The sequence below is a fragment of the Perca fluviatilis genome, chromosome 1, assembly GCF_010015445.1.
Source record: "Perca fluviatilis chromosome 1, GENO_Pfluv_1.0, whole genome shotgun sequence".
In the NCBI taxonomy this organism is placed as follows: Eukaryota; Metazoa; Chordata; class Actinopteri; order Perciformes; family Percidae; genus Perca; species Perca fluviatilis.
The window spans coordinates 41,256,332-41,276,836 of NC_053112.1; the positions used below are offsets into that span (position 1 = coordinate 41,256,332).

Consider the following 20,505-nt stretch of genomic DNA (forward strand, 5'->3'; position numbering starts at 1 on the left):
GGGTAGGCAGACATTGATGGATTACTAAGCCTTGGTGCTATGTGTTCATCTCACTGGTTTGTTGTCTCCCTGGTCAACTGAGCGCTTTGCAGGCTGACCGGAGTGGCCTTTTTGTTTAGGTGTCAGCCTTGAACAAAGAAAAGGTGCGGGCCTCTGCGTGTTCCTTGGTTCAGTCTTGCATCTTGCAGCCTACTCCCAGCAGCCCCTCTGCCTCTCAGGCTTGGTCTTTGCGACTTGCACGTCTTTGACCTGGTTGATGGTTCATAGTGTTCTTTGAGAACAGTTCATTCTAACTTTTTTTTACACTATCTGGGCTTGGGCAGCACTGTCTCCTCCTCACGGGGTGTCTTAAAGGGGTGATAGAATGATTATATAGGGTATTTCACACTGTTCCTTAAGGTCTCCTAATGGGGTTTTTAACATTGGTTGGGCTGAAAATGGCCCAGGTGCTATTTTGTTTTGGCCCTTATGCATCCCTGTGTAATGGCTCTATTTGGAACGACAGATTTTCTTCCAAATATGGTATGCTCATGAATATTGAGATGAGCGCTGCGCGCTGACTGGTTGAGGAACCGCATACACAATACATTGGAGACGATACAGCAGGTCTCATATTTCAGACACACACACACACACACACACTCACACTGCTGCCCTGCGCACAGCGCACACACACACAAACACTGACACAAACACACACCGCTGCACAGCGCGCACACACAAACACAGACACTCTGTCTGTTACATGCCCAGACATGCCCAGGCGAGAGCCGCAGCGGCTAAAACAGCCGAGACAAAATAAAAAAGTTTCAACACTTTCATTATAACTAGTGTTGTTCTAACGTTACTCTTGCGACATAAAAAAACCTCCACCAATGAATCCCAACTCACCACGTAGCTAGTAAGCGCGGGGAGAGGAGAGTGAACCCCTGCAAGCCTGTCCTCTGCCAGTGCCTCTGCAGCGCTGCGTTAGATCCACAACTCCCTCTCGTCCGATATACTCCTTCTAAACCCTTTTCTCTGGGCCAGTAGGCTTTTCCGTTGTACAGTCTTGGAACACTGCATTTACGACCGTGGTTCTTTTTCAATATCCTTGCAAAACCTCCAAACTTTCCTCTTTTCTAAAGTACACTGCGCAGCTCGTGTGGGAGATCCTGAGAGAGCTCCAGCTCAGCGGGTCTGTGAAGGAGGAGAGTCCGACAGGGAAGGCAGCAAACCGGGCCAGCAGCCGCCGCCTGTCTCGGCAGATTGTGGAGCTTGTGAAGTCCGACACTGTTTTACCAAATTTGCAATTAGCCATACATTTTCATAAAACGGCCCATATTTGAGCTTTACATAGTTGATTTCATAAAAAAGTGAATTTTGTAATGGAATAGCAGAGATCTGCACGACCTAGATTTAGAAGACTAACTGACCTCAGATCAGTTAACTGACCTCAGATCAGTTAGTGGGCTAGTATGTACATTTTGGGGCGTTACAAAGATAGAAGGTAGAGCCAAATGAGGAGGATTTGAGAAGTTGACGTCAACTTTTAGCTTTGTTGAGATTCGCCCGTTTTCAGAGGCAGTTTCAAATTGTGAGATTTGCAGAGGAAAGAGGTGTCAATGGGATTTTGAGGTTCTATGTATGTCCTAGTTACCCACCAAACTGTCATTTTTCAACTATGACAAGGTTAAATCGGTTTTGCATTCTATGACCCCTTTAAAGAGTTCCCCGTACATATGGAATATGTAACGGTGGAGAGATAGTCGCGATACGATAGATTATGCTCGGTTACGTTGGTTCTCTGAGTGAAGAGACTATCTCTCCAGCTGTAGGCCTCTCCGAGACGGTCAAAGGATCAAACTATCAGTGATTCCACGCCAGCATAGGTGCTTTATAGGAAATAGCATAGGTTGCTAAAACGATACTTTTAAAACGGTGCCGGTGCCTAAACAGTGTCTGAACCGGTGCCTGAACCGAAATATATATATTTATAATGTATGTAATATAAAATATAAAAAAGGATCACAAAACGACAATTGGCAACATTAAAGAACGGCTTGTTTAAAGCGCCCATATTATGCTCATTTTCAGGTTCATAAATGTATTTTAAGGTTTTACCAGAATAGGTTTACATGGTTTAATTTTAAAAAAACACCATATTGTTGTTGTACTGCACAGCTCTCTCTCACTGCTGCAGATCCTCTTTTCACCTGGTTTCTGTTTTAGCTACAGAGTGAGACCTCTTTTCATCTTCTTCTTCTGTACTATCTTTGATTGCACTCGCACATGCGCAGTAGCTCAGATGTAGAGCATGTCAGCTAGCTAACTCTAGAGACAGTAAAAGAAAGCCTGTTTCTCCAACTTTGGTCAGTTACAAGGCAGGATTAGCTGGGAGACTTCTAAATGAGGGCGCACATGTAAGTAGTTCTTTTGTAGATTATGGTTAACTTGTGTGTGTTGTAGCAGTGCTTTGCTATTGAGAACGACGTAGCATGCTAAGCGTTAGCGGCTAAGCGCTAGCATTAGCCGTGCACGCTACGCTACGAGCTAACGGATTTGTGGTGCGCCAGCTCATTTCGAGTGGCGTCACAGTCCGAGGCCGATTGAACAGCTCACTAGGAGACTGAAAGCAGGACACATTCAGAAACCATATCTCACTCAAAACAGCATGGATGGCTTTTTTTCAAAGTTTGTATGTGTGTGGAAGCACCAGAGACACAAAAGAACACCCCAAATTCCAGAAAAAGTGTTTTTTTCATAATATGGTCAAAATTAAATTACTTATTAATAATGTAATAACAATAACTTATAACAGTGACTTATTTCACCAGTAAATTGCTGGTAAATGACAAAAACAAGCACCAGATGGGAAAAGGGTATTTTACAATAACTTAAAATAAACCACAAGGTTGGCGAGTTTCAAGTAAACGCACCGTCTGTGTTGTTTTTTCGACAGACAGGCTGCAGACTGTTACGTCCCGGTGTTGGAATCTTCCACAGGGAAATACAGTCACACTACACTGCTTAACGTAAGCTGTCAGCATTTTAACCATTGTGTTTAATCCAGCTACTAGCTAACAGTAACGTAGCGTCCCGTGCAGCGATGCTTCTGAAGAAAAAAAAAAGAGTCAGGCATCGAAATGAGGCACCGAAATTTTCGTTCTTATTTGGTCTCATTACTACCGTTTACGTCGGAACCGGTGCCCTATTGGCACCGCTTTTTGGTACCCAACCCTAATTGTATTACACATAAAATTGAGTCACTTAGAGTCATGGGACTACAAACTAGTCCTTTATTGACAGACTCAAGGAAAACTATGAAACAAAATATCCTTGGGGTTTGAATGAGCAGTAACGGGCACCAGACACCGGTCCCAGGATGGCCCGTGTTTTACACAGAACCGGACAATCCTAATCTACCCACAATCTTTTCCTAACCAAGTGGTTTTGTTGCCTGAACATAACTAATTAGTTTTGTTTGAATTCGCAACCTGTGTTAAAAACAGCGTCAGAGTTTGACCCGCATGGCTGCCACACTTGACAACAATTCCATGTGTATTCTCTTAGTACACAATATCCATTGTACAGTTACTGGTCAATACATTCTTTATCTCCATGCGTAGCTCTTGGTAGGAGTTGTATGTACAGGGTCCAAAACTGATCCACCGGTATGTGTAAATGGTCGACATGCCAGTCCCTTCAAAGCTGTAAATATGACTCAAATTTTCGTAAAACAGATTACATCTGAGCCTGTCACAAATCTCAGCATCCTTTTGAGACCCTGCTGTCCAAAAAGCAGCATAGACAGTCCCAGCCCCACTGTATCTGCACTGCATCTCTGCCCTTTTCATTAAGAATAGTAGTTGAGAGAGTACTCTGCAAAAAACAAGCTGGAAACACTGTGGATGCAAATGGTTTTACACAAAACGGCTTAATGTAGACTTAGTCTTACATTCATTTTGGAATATCAATAAACGAGTCCCATATCTCTCATATTAAACTATCCCACTGATTTATTTTTATTTTTACACAAATCGTATATACCATCTGTTAAATAATAACTTTTACAGCTGATAACACTGTTCAATTACATAAGCTACATAATCTGTAGCATACTGACTCAACTATTTCCTGTAACACATAGAAAGCTAACTGAAAAAGACACATCTATAATTATTAAAATCAGACAGACAGCATATTACTATTATTTGGATAGCATTCATGTGTTGGACACCTGTAGGCCTATATACATGAGGCATTGTTCAGGTAAGTTTTTTCCTGTAGAATCAAAATTATGCTCTGACGGAGTTCGGATATTGAGTCTAGAAGCAGCCTGATGTCCGGAACCCGTTTCTGGTGTGTTGCATTCACACAGTTTAAGGCCCTGTATTCTCCTCAGCAGCAGCGTGGAGTCCAGTATATCAAGGCTCAACCAGACATGGGTTCATAGGTGTGGAAGTGGATTCCCTTGGAGCATGTGATCTTCATCACCGCTCCATTCAGACTGGTGTCAATAATCATCCTCATCATTCCCTCCGCTATCAGTGATGGCCTGGAGATAAACAGAGAGAAAATGTGTGATTAGATGAGATTACAGATGAAAAGACAGGCACGCACACACACACACACACACACACACACACACACGTGTGTGAGATCAGGAAGTCATCTAGCCTTAACTTCCTCTGGAACTTAACGCTTCCCTTCTGCTGCTTGTCTCTGAGTTGCACACTTTTAACTGTTAAAGAAGGTGTTAAAAGAGCCAGACGGTTTGGTCAGGCCAGTATCGAATGTTAACAAAACAATGCTCATTACTAACTGAAATGAACCCCCGTAGGGAAGTGATGCAGGGCCTTGGTACATATTTTATCTGATTGTTTCATAGCTGTCCTGTTATGTGTAGCACAAGAACATTTATGTCTGTGCCTTATTTCAGTCCCACTTTGAATGGCTCCAAATAGACACTTGAGCAAATTGAGTAAAATAAAAATGCAATAACAATAATAATAATAAATCAGAACACAGAAACAGAAAAAAGTCACAAAGACACTAAGTGGCTCCGAGTGTTTTAAAGACCACACATTTTAACTTGTAGTTATTTGGAAAGAGCCAAATGGCAAATCAGTTCACAAACAGAAAATCACCAGATCTGATATCCTACTTTAGTAAGAGCATTTTTTTGTAATAACAGCTCAGCAGTTTGTTTAACATTCTTTGACTGAAATGCATGTGCATGTTGACCACTTACTCTGTCCAGTACCTGTATGTACTAGTGAAATAAAAAGCAATGACGTACAGTATTCTTACAAAACGTGTGTAGATCCTATACTTGAGGTATTACACACAGTATATTCTGCATATCATGTGCTGGCACAACATAACAAAACACTACATGTAAAATGTACCATTGATGTATAAATATCTTGATAATTTCAAATATTTCATAATATTTAATGATAAAATGTAATTTGTTATGATTTACTATTGTGTGCAGTTAACTTCATTTAAACCCCTACTACATTCAAGCCATTGCCAAATGTGTTGATAAGAAGCTAACACACAGCTCCACACAACTCTCTCTGTATTTCTCAGTATGGCTATGTTTACAAAATGGTGTCGTCAGACGGCATTCGCGTGCAGCAGCTCGAGTGATGTGTTTTACCTCACCACTGAGAGGAGGGGGGTGGGGGGTGGGTGCAAACACCGAAGGCTTGTATCATGTGGATGCGCCGAGATATGAGTTGCGATAATTAAACAAATATTTAAGTGTGCATATTAGCTGAGTTTTTAAATTCACTACAGGATTTGTGTTGAATGTTTTAAATTTAACTAAAGCAGCCACATTAAAATTTACAGCAGCAAAGTCAACATACAAACTCAGTAATACTATCATTTGTTTTTTTTAACCTACATCGAAAGAAATCTGAGTATAATGACAAAGCTTCTATTCTATAATATCTCAGTGGAAACAAACAACTAAACTGTCAATAAAAGAAATCATATTCCTGACAGTCCCCTGTATTAGTCCTTTCTCCTGTCCTCCACTGTAGCAGGTAATGTTACCTGTTACGGAGGAGCTGCTTGTTGGTTCTCAGCCAAGTGTTGATTTTAAGTTTACGCTCACACTACGGACAGATTTCACTTTAGCTTGTTGGTAACAATAAGCTTTTAGCCGAGCTAGCACGGTGTGCTAGTGATTAAAATATCACTTTCTACATGTTTCTGTCTGTTGTACAGGTGTGAATTATAGGGCCCGAGCGCCGACAGCAGCCAAGGCCCTATTAAAACTGAAGGAATTATTCTTTCTTTCTTTCTCTCGCTTTCTTTCTTTCTTTCTTTCTTTCTTTCTTTCTTTCTTTCTTTTTCCCGGCAAATTAATTGCCTTTTTGAGGGGCTTAACATATTTAAAAACTCACTTAACATATTTAAAAACTCATCAAATTTGGCGCTTGCATCAAGTCTGGTGAAATTGTAGGTATTTTAAGGGTTTCGGGAATAGGCGCGCAAAAATGCCTCGCTAGCGCCCCCTACAAAATTAAAGAAATTGAGCCCCTGCAGTATGTTTAACGTAGACTCACGAAACTTGGTACACATATGTAACATGTCAAGACGTACAGAAAACGTCATTGGAGCCATACCCTAAACCCAACAGGAAGTCCGCCATTTTGAATTGAATGTTCGAAATTAGTGTGATTTTGGCCATTTCCACATGTCGTACTTTAACGAACTCCTCCTAGAGATTTCATCTGATCAACTTCAAATTTGGTCTGTGCCATCTTAAGACGATAAAGATGAAAAGTTGTTCAAAGAAATTTCATCATAGGGCGTGGCCGTGGCGGGGCGGCCATTTTGTGCGTTTCACCATTAAAACAGGAAGTGGGTGTAACTTGAGTGTACATTGTCCAATTGGCTCGAAACATTTCAGGATTCATAAGACTCTAACTTTGAGGACTTGTACCAGACACAATTAACTCAAAGTCATAGCACCCCCTAGCGGCAACAGGAAGTAGGCCTAAAAGTCAAGGTGCTATACTTTAATGAACTCCTCCTAGAGATTTCCTCCATCCTTCAAATTTGGTCTGTACCATCTCAACACCTTAAAGATTAAAAGTTATTAAAAGAAAAACTTTTCGTCAAACGGTGTGGGCGTGGCATGGTGGCGATTTTGAGTGTTTAGCGATGAACGAGAAAGTGGCTATAACTACAGTGTACATTGTTATATCTTCTTGAAATTTCCCACAATCAACAAAAGTCCAGGCCTGAGGACATCAACAGGCCAATATTGACTTTTGGTCATAGCTGGCAACAGGAAATCTGCCTTATATGACAAACATCATCCAATTTACATGAAACTTATAATGTGTGGTCTACATGTGATACTGAGCCGCCCCCTATACTTTAACCACACCCACTTACGCAGGTCACGCCCCCTTTCATAACATTTGAACCATTTAAGGAGTCTTATGTGAGGTATCAATGAACTCAGCAGAGACTTTCTTTTTTATTTGTAAAGGTTTGTCCTGACCCCTATGCTTTGGCCACGCCGCCTTTCACAGCTAATTAACTGTATGACGTAGAGTCTTGTGTGAAGTATCATTGAACTCAGCAGGGAGTTCCTTTTTCATTGGTGACGATTTTCAGTGCCAGGCAAATGCACGGATGCAAGGAGCGGCGTCCGCCAGTAACCCCGACACGCGCGAGGGCCCGTCCATCGCTGCTTGCAGCTTTAATTAAGTATTGGCTTTTTACCCATGAAGTTTTTGTTGCACATAATTACAGTAACGTCCACTTATTTAGAGTTACCTTCACTTCACTGTCTTGGTACTTGTAGTTATAATCTTGTGTTGATCTGGAAACAGTTCAGCCTCCGATGGCAGCAGACACATAACAATAATTTCTCACTTATCTTGTTATCACTTGATAACAAGATGTCTGTGTCTGTGTGTGTGTGTGTGTGTGTGTGTGTGTGTGTGTGTGTGTGTGTGTGTGTGTGTGTGTGTGTGTGTGTGCGTGCAGCCTGACAATAAACATGCGGGTCGGTAGCCGGGGCCCGTACGCCTTTTTTTTGGTTGTTTTGATTTTATTATTCATCGTGTTTCAGGTGTTTATAGTGCTTGTTCATATCGGGATGAGGATGAAAATACAACTTATTTTACTGGGGCACAGCACATAAATACTGGGGCATGTGCCCCATTAAAAAGGGTCTGGCGACGCCTATGTCACATCACACACAGACACACATCAATGAACACACATTCTTTCCCCACGAAACAATATGCTTGACCATGTTGGAACACGTCTGTGTGAGTAATGTGAATCTAAAGTATGCATGCGCACACACACACACACACACACACACACACACACACACACACACACACACACACACACACACACACACAGAAATCTAGCAAAATAGGTTAGAAAGCTTAGCAAACTTGGCGCTCATAGGCAATGCATCCTAGTCCATGTAGGCACAGCTGCCACATCTCCACCAGGATCATTTTGTTCCTCAATCCATATAGCACACACTGGGTCATGTATTTATTCAATGGACTACATTTATCATCAGCACTGATTGGACATCCACATTGAAGGTGGCACATTTTCCCTTTTAATATGGTGAAGTTTCTTGACTGCAAGAATTTCTCATTTAAGAAATGAGTCATTAAACCCCACTAGGCTATATTTGTTTTTGCTAATGTATGCTATTTGTGATCCAATGAACCAAGGTTCACTATTTCCAAATGTTGTCATTTGGAAATAGTGAACCTTGGTTCAACACTGTGGCTCATTTTTAATCAACACAAAGACTGCAAATTACTTAACACTCCAAGACAAGTTCAACCTTTGCTGCCTTAGTAGAAAATACTAACAAATGTGTACATTATTGCTCAGAAAATCAGCAGGAAGCTAGTTTTCATCTGCATATCTCACTATAAATGTAGTGTGTTAAACTGATTTCAGTTAAAAGGATGACAAAAAATGTTGATTGGGTAAACCATCAGTGATACGTGTGTGATTTAACTTACTGTAAAACTCCAAACTTGCTCATGCTGAGTTTGAAATCATCCTTGAACTTGACAAACTTGCCCATGTTGTCTTCATGTTCCACTGAGTGCAGCAAAGGAGTGTCGACGAAGGCGGGACATAGGACGTTTATCCGAACGCCGTACTGGCCCAGAGAGGACGCGTCCTGCAACAACATGTGGGAGGAGGTGCTGAGCTGTGAGTTGACTGGAGGACATGCCATTCTATAAAAGTTAAAGTTGACCTTATACTGTCTTATTTAATGTGTGTGTGTGTGTGTGTGTGTGTGTGTGTGTGTGCGCGTGCGTGCTTGTGTGTGTGCCTTACCGCCATAGCTCTAGTGAAGCCAATGACCCCATGTTTAGTAGCGGTGTAGACAGGTTGATGAGGAGAATGCAGGAAGGCTGAATAAGAGGAACAAGAGGAAACAATGTAACAAACATGTTACCAGCAGCAACGCCTAGCATAGAACAATCAGTGTAACTGAACTGAACTCTAACCACTGGAGGGTGCCTTGGTCCAGATGTAGTGAGATAAGGCTCAGCCCCTATTTCTCACAGTTGCACCAGAACATCTCCATCTACAGTTTAATTTCCCCACAATGAAAACAAACAGCCTCTAAAATAATGTTTGAATTTCTTTCACTGTAAGTGATGGGTAGTGCTTTTAAACAAATTTGTTGCTAGGATGTTCTTATTTTTATTTCATTTTCAAGGTAGTTCTATGCTTTTAAATTACTATCTTCTCAACCAAATCTCAATAAAACTAAGAAAAACCTACTACATACATTTGTATTTGAAAGAACTGGACCCATACTGCAGAAGGTTCCAAAATCCTGCAAACTCACTTTGGAGGCCAAATTGGCCACCTGCTAAGCCACCTGATATAGAGGTGAAGTCCCTTTTCCTCCGGTGGACCCCTTGGGACCTTATTTCACTAAAATTATGTATGGTAGTGAATGAGGAGAGAGTGAGACAAATCATTTTTTATCCTGTTTAAATTGAGCCATGGATTACACATATATGTTCGTCAGTTTAAATTGGCAAACATCATATGTGTAATTCATGGATCAATTCAAATGGGATCAATAATTATTTGTCTCTCTCCATTCACTAGCGTATATATTTTTACTGAAATCGAAAGCACCTGATCAACCTGTCAAGCAGCTACATAAACATTTGTTGAGAAGCTGTGTTAATGGGTTAATACGTTACGGGAGAGACGTTTGATTTGGGGTCGAGAAATAATTGTGACTAAAATGAAATATAATGAAAAAGAGCACTGTAAGAAAGAAATCTGTAGAAAAACGGATCATGTACTGGCAGAAAATTACCAGTACCTTTTCTGTTAAGTTTAAGACATTTCTGTTAGTCCAAATCCTCTGTACCTTTAACGGACATTTCTGTTAATCCAAAAATCAAAATATGGAAAAAAAACTGTGGAAAGTCATTACAGAAAGTTCCTTCATATTAACACAGTATATTATCCCATATTTCTATGGACTTTTCTAACAATGAGGCTTTCAGAGAAAATTCACATTTCAACTGGCATAATCAACTTACATTTAAAATATATAAAATTAATATGTCATAATTACACATTTGTTTGAAAAGGTTATGAGATCTAAGAGTGTAGAGCTTGCTTTTACTGTACTGCACCTGTTTCAAGGCTTCATGCAAACACATGCTGCTGAAATATTTGGCCAATTAATTACCTAATTACAGAACCCCAAGAAGCAACACATGCTATGAATGACGACAAGCAGCTTCCTAATTATTAAATATGCAACCACAAATTGCATCTACAGTTGCAGCGTGCTGTCAAGGACACAACATACAAGACTCAAGTTGTGAACTTAACATAATTTAATACACACACACACACACACACACACACACACACACTCACACATACACATCAACGCAGTGACACATCAATGAATGCAGGGACACATTCTTTACCTACAAAACAATATGCTTGAACATGTTGGAACAAGTCTGCTGTTGGGAATGGGAAGTACGCAGACACACACACGCACACACGCACAGACATCTTGTTATCAAGTGATAACAAGATAAGTGAGAAATGATTGCTATGTGTCTGCTGCCATCGGAAGCTGAACTGTTTCCAGATCTACAAGATGATAACTACAAATACCAAGAACATCCTCTGGAATCTGATTAAAACCTACAGAAAACACATATGGAAACTCCAAATATACAGCTGCAAAATTACTGCAAACCTATAATGGAATATGTTGATGAATCCAGCTGTACCTAACAGAAAAAAAACATTCACAGCTCACCCTACGTGCATCATAACATTACAATTATTGTATTAAGCTGATACTTTTGCATAAAGTTGGCTGGATTCAACTTTATGCAAATGTGGAGTAGGCAACTCGACGCCCCGCTTCTCCAAAGCCACCGCGACGCTACCAGAATGCATTGCACGGCTGCTCCCACGGAAATGAATGGGAAGCAGGAAAATGATGCTGACAATGGACACACACCTTGAAGGTGGACTACAGAAAGACATCTGGATACCTCCCCCCACCTATTACTTTGGAAATGTAACAGGTTACCCATAACAAGTTACACTATTTAAAATGTATATATATGTAATGTATATAGTAGTGTAACTATTTCAATTACTTTATCAAAATATCGTAACTTATTACATTTAATTACTTTTCTAAATTTCTAATGTATGTTTTCAACTGTTAACCAATTTCTTTTAAATGTTTAAACCTGGCAATGTTAACCTCAGAGCAGTACTTAACACTGACTACTGTCACTCTCCTTTAAAATCTTTCATCACATGAATTGAGATTAGAATCATTTCATTTTGAAGAACAGCCATTATAAAGTTAAATCATTCTGAGGTCACACATTTAAAATCATAACAAAACAATATATGTATCACGACACACAGCCCCAAATATGAAATAAAACAATTATTGAATAAGCAGATGTCCTATTCTTGTTGTATTGGGTCTTCTTTGTGTGTGTGTGTGTGTGTGTGTGTGTGTGTGTGTGTGTGTGTGTGTGTGTGTGTGTGTGTGTGTGTGTGTGTGTGTGTGTGTGTGTGTGCTGCGTTTGACACTGTTGACCATAATATACTGCTGGACAGACTGGAAAACTCTCTGGTGCTCACAAATCTGAACACACAGCAATGACACGTGGAGTTCCCCAAGGGTCCATTCTTGAACATCTCTTTTAAACATCTATATGCTCCCACTAGCTCACATATTGTAAAACAATAAAATATTCTACCATATTTGTGCAGACGACACACAGATTTAGTACATAACATAAAACCAGATGATAATGAATCAATACAGTCACTGAATAAGTGCTTTGAACTAATCAGCGACTGTATGTCCCAGAGTTTCCTCCAGTTAAATAAGGATTAAAGGTGCTCTAAGCGATGTTGGGTGATGTTACTTCTTGTTGACGTATTTTCAAAAAAACGAAGACTAGCTCGCTCCTCCCTCCTCCACATCCCGTTCCCTCCCTTCTGTGCTTCAGCGCACTGGTAAACAGAGCAGCTGGTAAACAGAGGAAGTTGAACATAGCTCCAAATCTTTACCTTAAATAAACTGCTTTAAATTAATGTCGGAGAGTTGCTGTGTTGCACCAACACTGCATCCAAAACCCCTGATTTCCAATGCCATGTCCTAAAATAGATCCTGATAGATGGGCTTTGGCTCCAGGCTATAGACCAGACCGACATCATGTCATGGATGAGGTTCCCTTTTGGGAGAAAGAATCGCGCTGTCACTTTGGGAGAGAAACAAGACAAATGCCGAAAAGCTGTTGTGTAGTGGGTTAATCGAGACTGTCAGGCTCATATGATACTTATATATAACATTCACTATCAGTGTGGTAAATCACTAAATGCTGCTGGTGACATTTACATCTGATGGATAGCTAAATCTCAGCCTTTAGATCAAACAGTTAGCTATTAATAACAGGTTGATTATTGACAACACTTAGCCTAACGCTGTTGATTCAATCAGATATGTATGTTCAGATGAGCAAAATGCAGTTACTGTGTTGGCTCATTGATCCACTTGGATGGGAGAAGACCTACCTTCATTTATTAAGGTATCGCAAACGCTCAGGTTAAGGCAAGGTCAAAAAATAAATATTAGATACGACTATAAAACAAGCATTTGACACAAATCTGATCCAAACAAAGGCTTCATGTCAGGGCTTGACGAAGTACCCCAGTGTTTCCTCTATGTTGATATTACTGCAGCGGCCCGCCATGGTAAAATTTCTGCCACCACGGTATCAGAAATAGGGCAGACGCACAACAGGGTTTCCGCTATGTACACCACGCACCGCCGCTCCTTCAGCTGTTTATGAAAAGTCATAAAGTTTCTGCAGAGCTGTGTGCTCTACTGAACTCAAGAAAACTGTCATCCGCTCTCTATCCCCTTTGAGAGTGAGCAACTGGAACAGTGAGAGGACGTCATCACACGCGAAGTCATGGCAACCAAATAAACACCAGATCGAGTACTACTTGTCACTCAATCTTAGACAGAGTGACAAGCCGCGACATGAAATCTGCACTCACGTGGGTCCCGTGAAATATGACAGCTACAGTTTATTGGAAAATAGCATTGTGGACACTGAATTTGATGAATTTACTGTTTATCAGATGAGACAAGAAGCTAACGTTGGCGAACGCTGCAGTCCCTCTGCTTTTGACTCCCCGCTGCAGGAGACGCTGTATTCCTCCGACACGCTGTATTAATGTCACTGTTTTATAACCGTTTTCCAGGTTAGTGGGGGTGCATACCGCTCAAAATCAACATGAAAAACTTAGCTAGTAATGTTCACATGTTAGTTTTGTTGTTAAACTGTGTGTAAAATGAGCGGTGACGTTAAATCACCCTACGGTACCGTCTATTTGCTGGATGGTTTCAAGGTAACGGTCGGTAGCTAACATTATCAGATAAGCCCATACTTTTTGATGTTCATCACTCCCCCCCCCCCCGCCACTGCTGAAAGAAATTGTAGAGGAAACACTGTACCCATATGTGCATGTCAGTGATATGGATGGAGGCAACTGCCATAGACGAAATATTTCTGTCTACCACAAAGCCTGGTGACGACCACTGCATAGCCTCTATCTGTCTCCTCTGTTAAGCCCAATTTATGCTCCTGCGTTAAATCCGCGCCGTGGGTAAGTATGCAGCTAAGCATAGACACGGACCCTACGCCGTTACCTGACGTCCCCTCTCAGACCACAACAACTGGGATTGGTCCGCTGGGCCGTGACTTGGTAGCGTTGCATTTCCCCCGACTCATTTCCTGGTTCTCCTTCTCCATAAACAACATGAAATCAAGGAGAGGGTTAACTTCTCCTGCTACAGATTTCCCACCGTGGTCAGAAAGAACAGGGGAGCTACCTCCCCTCTAACGCGACCCACAAGAGCGTTTCATAAATCAGCGCCCCCAGATGTGGCAGGAAATGCGACCCACAGGAGCATTTTACATCCTCACATCTAAACTAGAGAACGTAATGGTCGTGGCCTTTAACAGCTCATTGTGAAACGGTCTCAGTTTGGTTAGGTTTAGGCACAATGATGTTCCTCTAGCCACCTCCTTATGTGAAATTTGGCGCTCTTAGGGCTCCTGCACACTGCCTGCGTGGCGTGAGCGTGCCGTTTCTGTTACGTTTCTGTTGCGTGTCAGATGCGTGGCGGCTGCGTGGCGTTTTCTATGTCTTTTCACACCAGAAATGTGTCTCACGCGGCACTGCTGCTGCTAGCCTTGTCTTGTATGTTTCCCATTTCCCCTGAACTCAAGCAGTAGTATAGTTCATGTTAAACATAAATATATACTGATTTGATTACAGCAAATACAACGTCGGCAGTATTGACGGCAAAATAGGTTACAGAATATTTTGTTCTGTATTGACAGGTGCAATATTTGAAAATCGATAATTATTTATTATTATTTTTTTAAATAACATTTATATTTGCATACACCTAGAGACTTTCAAACATCAAAATGTCATTTATTAAATGTGTTTGTGTCAAAATGACACGTGAAAAATAGGCGTCAGTCCTATTTCTAGCATTCTCGCGTCGTGCATGTCATGCAGGGAGTGTGCAAGCTCTAACCTGTTAACATGGGAGCCGAAATAAAAACAGACACGCCACGCAGCTGACATGCTCACGCCACGCAGGCAGTGTGCAGGAGCCCTTAGACTGTGTCACCTTACTTCCTGTTTTGCTCCCGTAACAACAATGGGAGGCCAATAGAGGGCGCTGCCACTATAAATTTAAATATGAGTTGTAAGGAGGACAGGAGGGAGGACAGGAGGACAGTCTCCACACAGAGTCCCAGCCGTATACTGAGGCGTTGTATGTCATGCAGTCTAACCACACAAGACTGAAGAACTCAGAACTAACAGCTTTTGGATTGCTTAAATTAAGATTAACAGTTAACAGTCATGTTTTAATGAGGAGAGAAATGACATGTCCAGTATTACCACGGACTAATAACTAACTGCTTTCAGTCACAACAAAAGCTCTGTGGTCTTTGCTTCATGATAGGATTTATAAGGTAGTTTTGCGCCTCATCAGAGCAACTTCCTGCAGGGTATTTGTTTGTTTAAATAATTTTACTGACCTGATGTGTGCCCATCAGGATAATACAAAACCTTAAAAGAGGAGAAATGACCTTGTACAGACAGTGATGCAGAACGATCCAGTAGTTTCACTTAAAGCTGATGTCTGCAAACCTGTCATGGTTGCTTTTTGCCTTGTTATTCCCACATAACACACACTAGAGAAAGAGAGTTACTGTTTTCATGCTTGCACAGACTTTGATAAATTCATCATCTGTGACATTTTGTCATAAATGAATCCCTGGAGGACAGACTCTGCTCCATATATATATATATATATATATATATATATATATATATATATATATATATATATATATATATATATATATATATACATATGTATCTATTCTCTCACAGAGAGAAGCAGAGACAGAGCAGCACTTGCTACTCTACTGTGACAAATACAAACAAATTAGGGAAGTCTTCTTCCCCAAATGTAAAAGTCAGTGTAAAGAATTTGAGACACTTTCAGACAGGGACAAACTGCTAATTATGTCGCGTCCTGTCACAAGTTCAGGTCAAAGAGATAACCACAGAAACAGCACACAGGAGTAAAGCAGCCCTCCTAACACCTAATCATCCACCTAGATCTGCAGCAGCTTCCTGTAAATTGTTAGAAAGTTTTAACAATGTGATGTTGTTTAGTAATTTTTCTGTAGCATTGTACTCCTCGTGCCTTTATCACTTTATGTTTAAGTTGGTGTTCATGTTATAGTTCATGTTGTACCAGTTATTGTTCATATTTCCTTTTATTTATATGTTGTCTGCTTTGGCAATATAAGCAATGTATTGTCATGCCAATAAATCTCTTTCAAAAAAATTGAGAGAGAGAGAGAGAGAGAGAGAGAGAGAGGGTGAGAGAGAGAGTGGGGGAGAGAGAGGGGGAGAGAGTGTGTGTGTGTGTGTGTGTGTGTGTGTGTGTGTGTGTGTGTGTGTGTGTGTGTGTGTGTGTGTGTTTGTGTGTGTGTGTGTGTGTGTGTGTGTGTGTGTGTGCATGTGTGCGAATGACTGGCTTTTACATAACAGCTCTTTGCTTTCATTCCAGTAAAATGTGGCCTTTTAAGTAAGCCTTCTCCAGTGTTGTAATGTAATGGAGTACAAATACTTCGTTACTGTACTTAAGTAGAAATTTCACGTATCTGTACTTTACTTCGCTATTTAAGTTTATGTCAACTTTCACTTTTACTCCACTACATTTCCTAGATAAAATGTATACTTTTACTCCGTTATATTTCCACTAAGCATCTTCGATACTCCGTTACTAAAAAATAAAATTAGAAGAAATGTGTGCGACTGCAATAAGGGAGGTTTGGCGAATCACTGCTCCTAGATTGCATTACTATCGCCACGCCGCTACTATCTATTTCAGCGCTTGTTTGTTGCTAAAGGAGGAGGAGGACGCACAACTGAAACCCGCCATGGAAGCACGAGCACATACTGGAGGACCTCCCGTTATCGTATGACGACCAGGCTCGACATAAGCAATGGCCCGATGGCCCGGGCCAGTAAAAACGTATGTCGGGCTGGGTTTGCAGCCACAGTCACTGGTGTGGCGCCGTTACTACGCAGCACCACTGACTGGAAACGTTACCGAGGATTATTTACGCCGATGGCGCAGATGAACTAACGCTACACTCGTTACTGTAAGTAGGTAGCCTACAACAAAACCTCCATGATTAAAGAGTCAATACTTATCAATAACCCACGTACCTGTTCTACAGGCAGAAACACGTAGAAACCATATCTCAGTCTGCGCTGTCCACTCTCGTCCACCGCGCTGTGCAAACACAGCTCTACTCTGCAAACACAGCTCTACTCTGCAAACAGCGACTTTACAAACGAGCTAAAATGAAATATAATAAACTGTTTGTCTAAATTTGCAACCAATCTTGAACTTTGGACAAACTCTTGTAAACGTAGCTGCTGTCTAAACGAGCCACCTCTCCGCTGGAGCGGTAAACCTATGGATGTATTTTAAGACCAAAACAAATACATGTGGCTACTTAATATGCACGTGAATGACGCGTTCTTCATTCTTGACGATGTTGCCGGTGGTATTATTTAGCAACAGAATTGTCTTATTTCAAATTAGGCATACAGGACTAATCTGAGATCATTTTCTAGTTAAGTAGCCTATCTAGTTATCATTATGGATTTTCCATGTTTTTAGGGGTTTGCTTACTAATGTAAAAAATATAGCATTAATTTAGTAAGAAAGTGAAAATATCAAACAAGATGATGCTTATTAGGTATAATTTTTTTTTTCTTTATTTGAAAGTCCGGCCCCTGGAGTGTCTGCTTAAAAAAATTCTGGCCCTTGGGAAAATGTAGTTGATGACCCCTGGTCTAGCTTTGCTGCTAAAGGCACAACATCCAGTGGCAGTGGCTAGCTGGGTTAGAACCATTTTCTAAAGCATAGGTGCGGCGTATATTTTCCTGCTTTTTTGTCCTTTTCCAATCACACCTATGAAATTTCTTTCAGGGCCAGTAAAAATATAGAAGGGGCCAGCAAAACTCTGATGGGATTTTTTTTTATGTTGAGCCCTGCGACCACCCCGACGATAGTGGTGAACTCGGTGAACAGGGTAGTGGTGAAGATAACGTCATACACCTGTGTTGCAAGAAATGTTTCTGTACATTGATGTCAGCTCTAAAAGTCTGCTGTTTGTTCTTTGAACTTAAAGTGATGGTTCGGAGTAATTTCACCCTAGGGTCCTTTACTACCATGACCACAAAATTCGAAAAAAAAAAAAAAAAAAGCCAAACACCCCCAGTTCACCTGAGTCTAACATTGGGAGAGTTAGCGTAGAGTAGCGTTAGCCGCTGAATAGTAGCGCAGAGGCTAATGGATCCGAAGTGTCTCTTAACATTACCCCACTAATAATGCCCGAAATGATACCAAACGTCTACAAGTAGTACAAATAGGTTATGCACTCATAAAACGATGGATTGGAAAGTTTGTAAGTACACCAGAAGGTTATGTAAATAACACTTGCCTGCAGGCTTCTCCTCTCTGCTGTTGTTGTTGCGTGTAAGACGAGTGCTTAGGGACATCTACAAATTACAACACCGAAAAGAGATGCAACAAAAATATTTTTTAATTTAACTTATTTTTTAAAGTAAGTGCTGTAGTATAACTAGCAGGAGACAAGTAATAATTGAGGTAAGTTTGGAGACATTACCTTATTTAATCATTAAATTAATAAATATTTTTGTTGCATCTCTTTTCGGTGTTGTAATTTGTAGATGTCCCTAAGCACTCTTACTGCCCGGTAGTAACAGCAGCAGCAGCAGCAGAGAGCAGAAGCCAGCAGGCAAGTGTTATTTACATAAACTTCTGGTGTACTTACAAATTTTACAATCCATCGTTTTATGAGTGCATAACCTATTTGTACTACTGTAGACGTTTGGTATCATTTCGGGCATTATTAGTGGGGTAATGTTAAGAGACACTTCGGATCCATTAGCCTCTGCGCTAAGCTATTCAGCTGATAACGCTATGCTACGCTAACGCTCCCAATGTTCGACCAAGGTGAAAAAAGCTTCTGGGGGGGTGTTTGGCTCGAGGTCATGGTGCAAAGGACCCTAGGGTGAAATTACTCCGAACCATCACTTTAAGATAATTGTGCTGAAAAGTCCTAGAAAAGAATGTGATTTTGATTTGATGAGTGAGATTAAGAAGATATGGGAACCCTGAATATGCTTTATGCTTTACTATAAGAAAGCCACAATAAAAGTTCTAACCACTTGCTTTTAAAAAAAAAAAAACTTTTACTTTTACTTCAAATACTGCAAGCTAAACTGATGTGATGATGCCATATGGTCTGGTGCCAAATCAATTTATCTACATGTACTGTCAAAAAAGTCTGCACAAAATTTGTATTGTATCATGAAATATCCTTTCGAAATTTTATATTTATCAATAATATCTTCTTGAGTATTTTTTGAAGGGAACTGATTATACACATCAAAGTATGTTTCATGAGTTCCTCTGCATATGTGAAAAAAGTACTATTAAGCCTTGAGTGTCTCCAGAGGGAGCTGTGTAGAGTGTGTCGGTCGGGTCTGAAGACGACCATCTGCAGGAGTGAAGTCAGAAACAAGTGAGCTAGCAGACCTCTGAAGCCCGCTGCTCATCTTTGCCTGAGGCTAGCGGCTGGAGGCCACAATAGCTGCTAATTGCAAAACACACCCCATTCTCCCGACAAACTATTGGTGGTCAAGTTGCATTGTGGGTAATGCAGGTGACAGGCAGGAATATGTGGATTATAAAAAGATGTCTGGTCCTCCTGCATCGATTGTGATACTAAGCATTATGAGTCCAACAATGTTATAAGAGTGCAGTGATAAAGGTGGAGTTCTCTTTTTTAAAACCTTTATTTATCCAGGTAAGTCAATTGAGAACAACTTCTCATTTGCAACGACGACCTGTCACCTTCACATAGTTCTACATTCATACCTGGAAGCTGCCCTGTCCAACCACAGCCTGATCTGCTGGCCACTGAGCAGCTCCACTGGAGTGGTTGGGTTTAAGAGCCTTGCTCAAGGGCACCTCAGTGGTGGTAATGAGGGAATGCTGCACTTTCCCCACCCCTGTGTGTCTGGGAATAGAACTGGGGACCTCCCGGTCCCAAGCTCGCTTCTTAATCACTAGGCCACCACTGCCATTTGAGTCAATTCCTTTGTCATTTTTTACAAAAGATTCACTCGCACGAAAAAACAGGGTGCAAAAGGATTGTCACAAATATCTTTTTCCTGGAGATTCCATTGCTCAGTTCTCCTTCACTGTTTTAGCCAATCAAAACAGAAAATAGGTTTCAATACATTTTCAAAAATATA

General features: G+C 40.9%; 1 protein-coding gene across 1 annotated transcript in view; it reads right to left on the reverse strand.

The window, feature by feature from the left end:
- Positions 1 to 3,887: 3,887 nt before the first annotated feature.
- hpgd (15-hydroxyprostaglandin dehydrogenase) overlaps positions 3,888 to 20,505 on the reverse strand; it is a 31,209-nt gene continuing 14,591 nt past the window's right edge. Inside the window, exons 5-7 of the mRNA XM_039811251.1 lie at positions 9,343 to 9,419; positions 9,018 to 9,181; positions 3,888 to 4,537 (exon numbers count right to left, since the gene is read on the reverse strand). Coding sequence (XP_039667185.1) covers positions 4,414 to 4,537; positions 9,018 to 9,181; positions 9,343 to 9,419 — 365 coding nt within the window. The 3' untranslated portion in view covers positions 3,888 to 4,413. The remainder of the gene's footprint in view (positions 4,538 to 9,017; positions 9,182 to 9,342; positions 9,420 to 20,505) is intronic.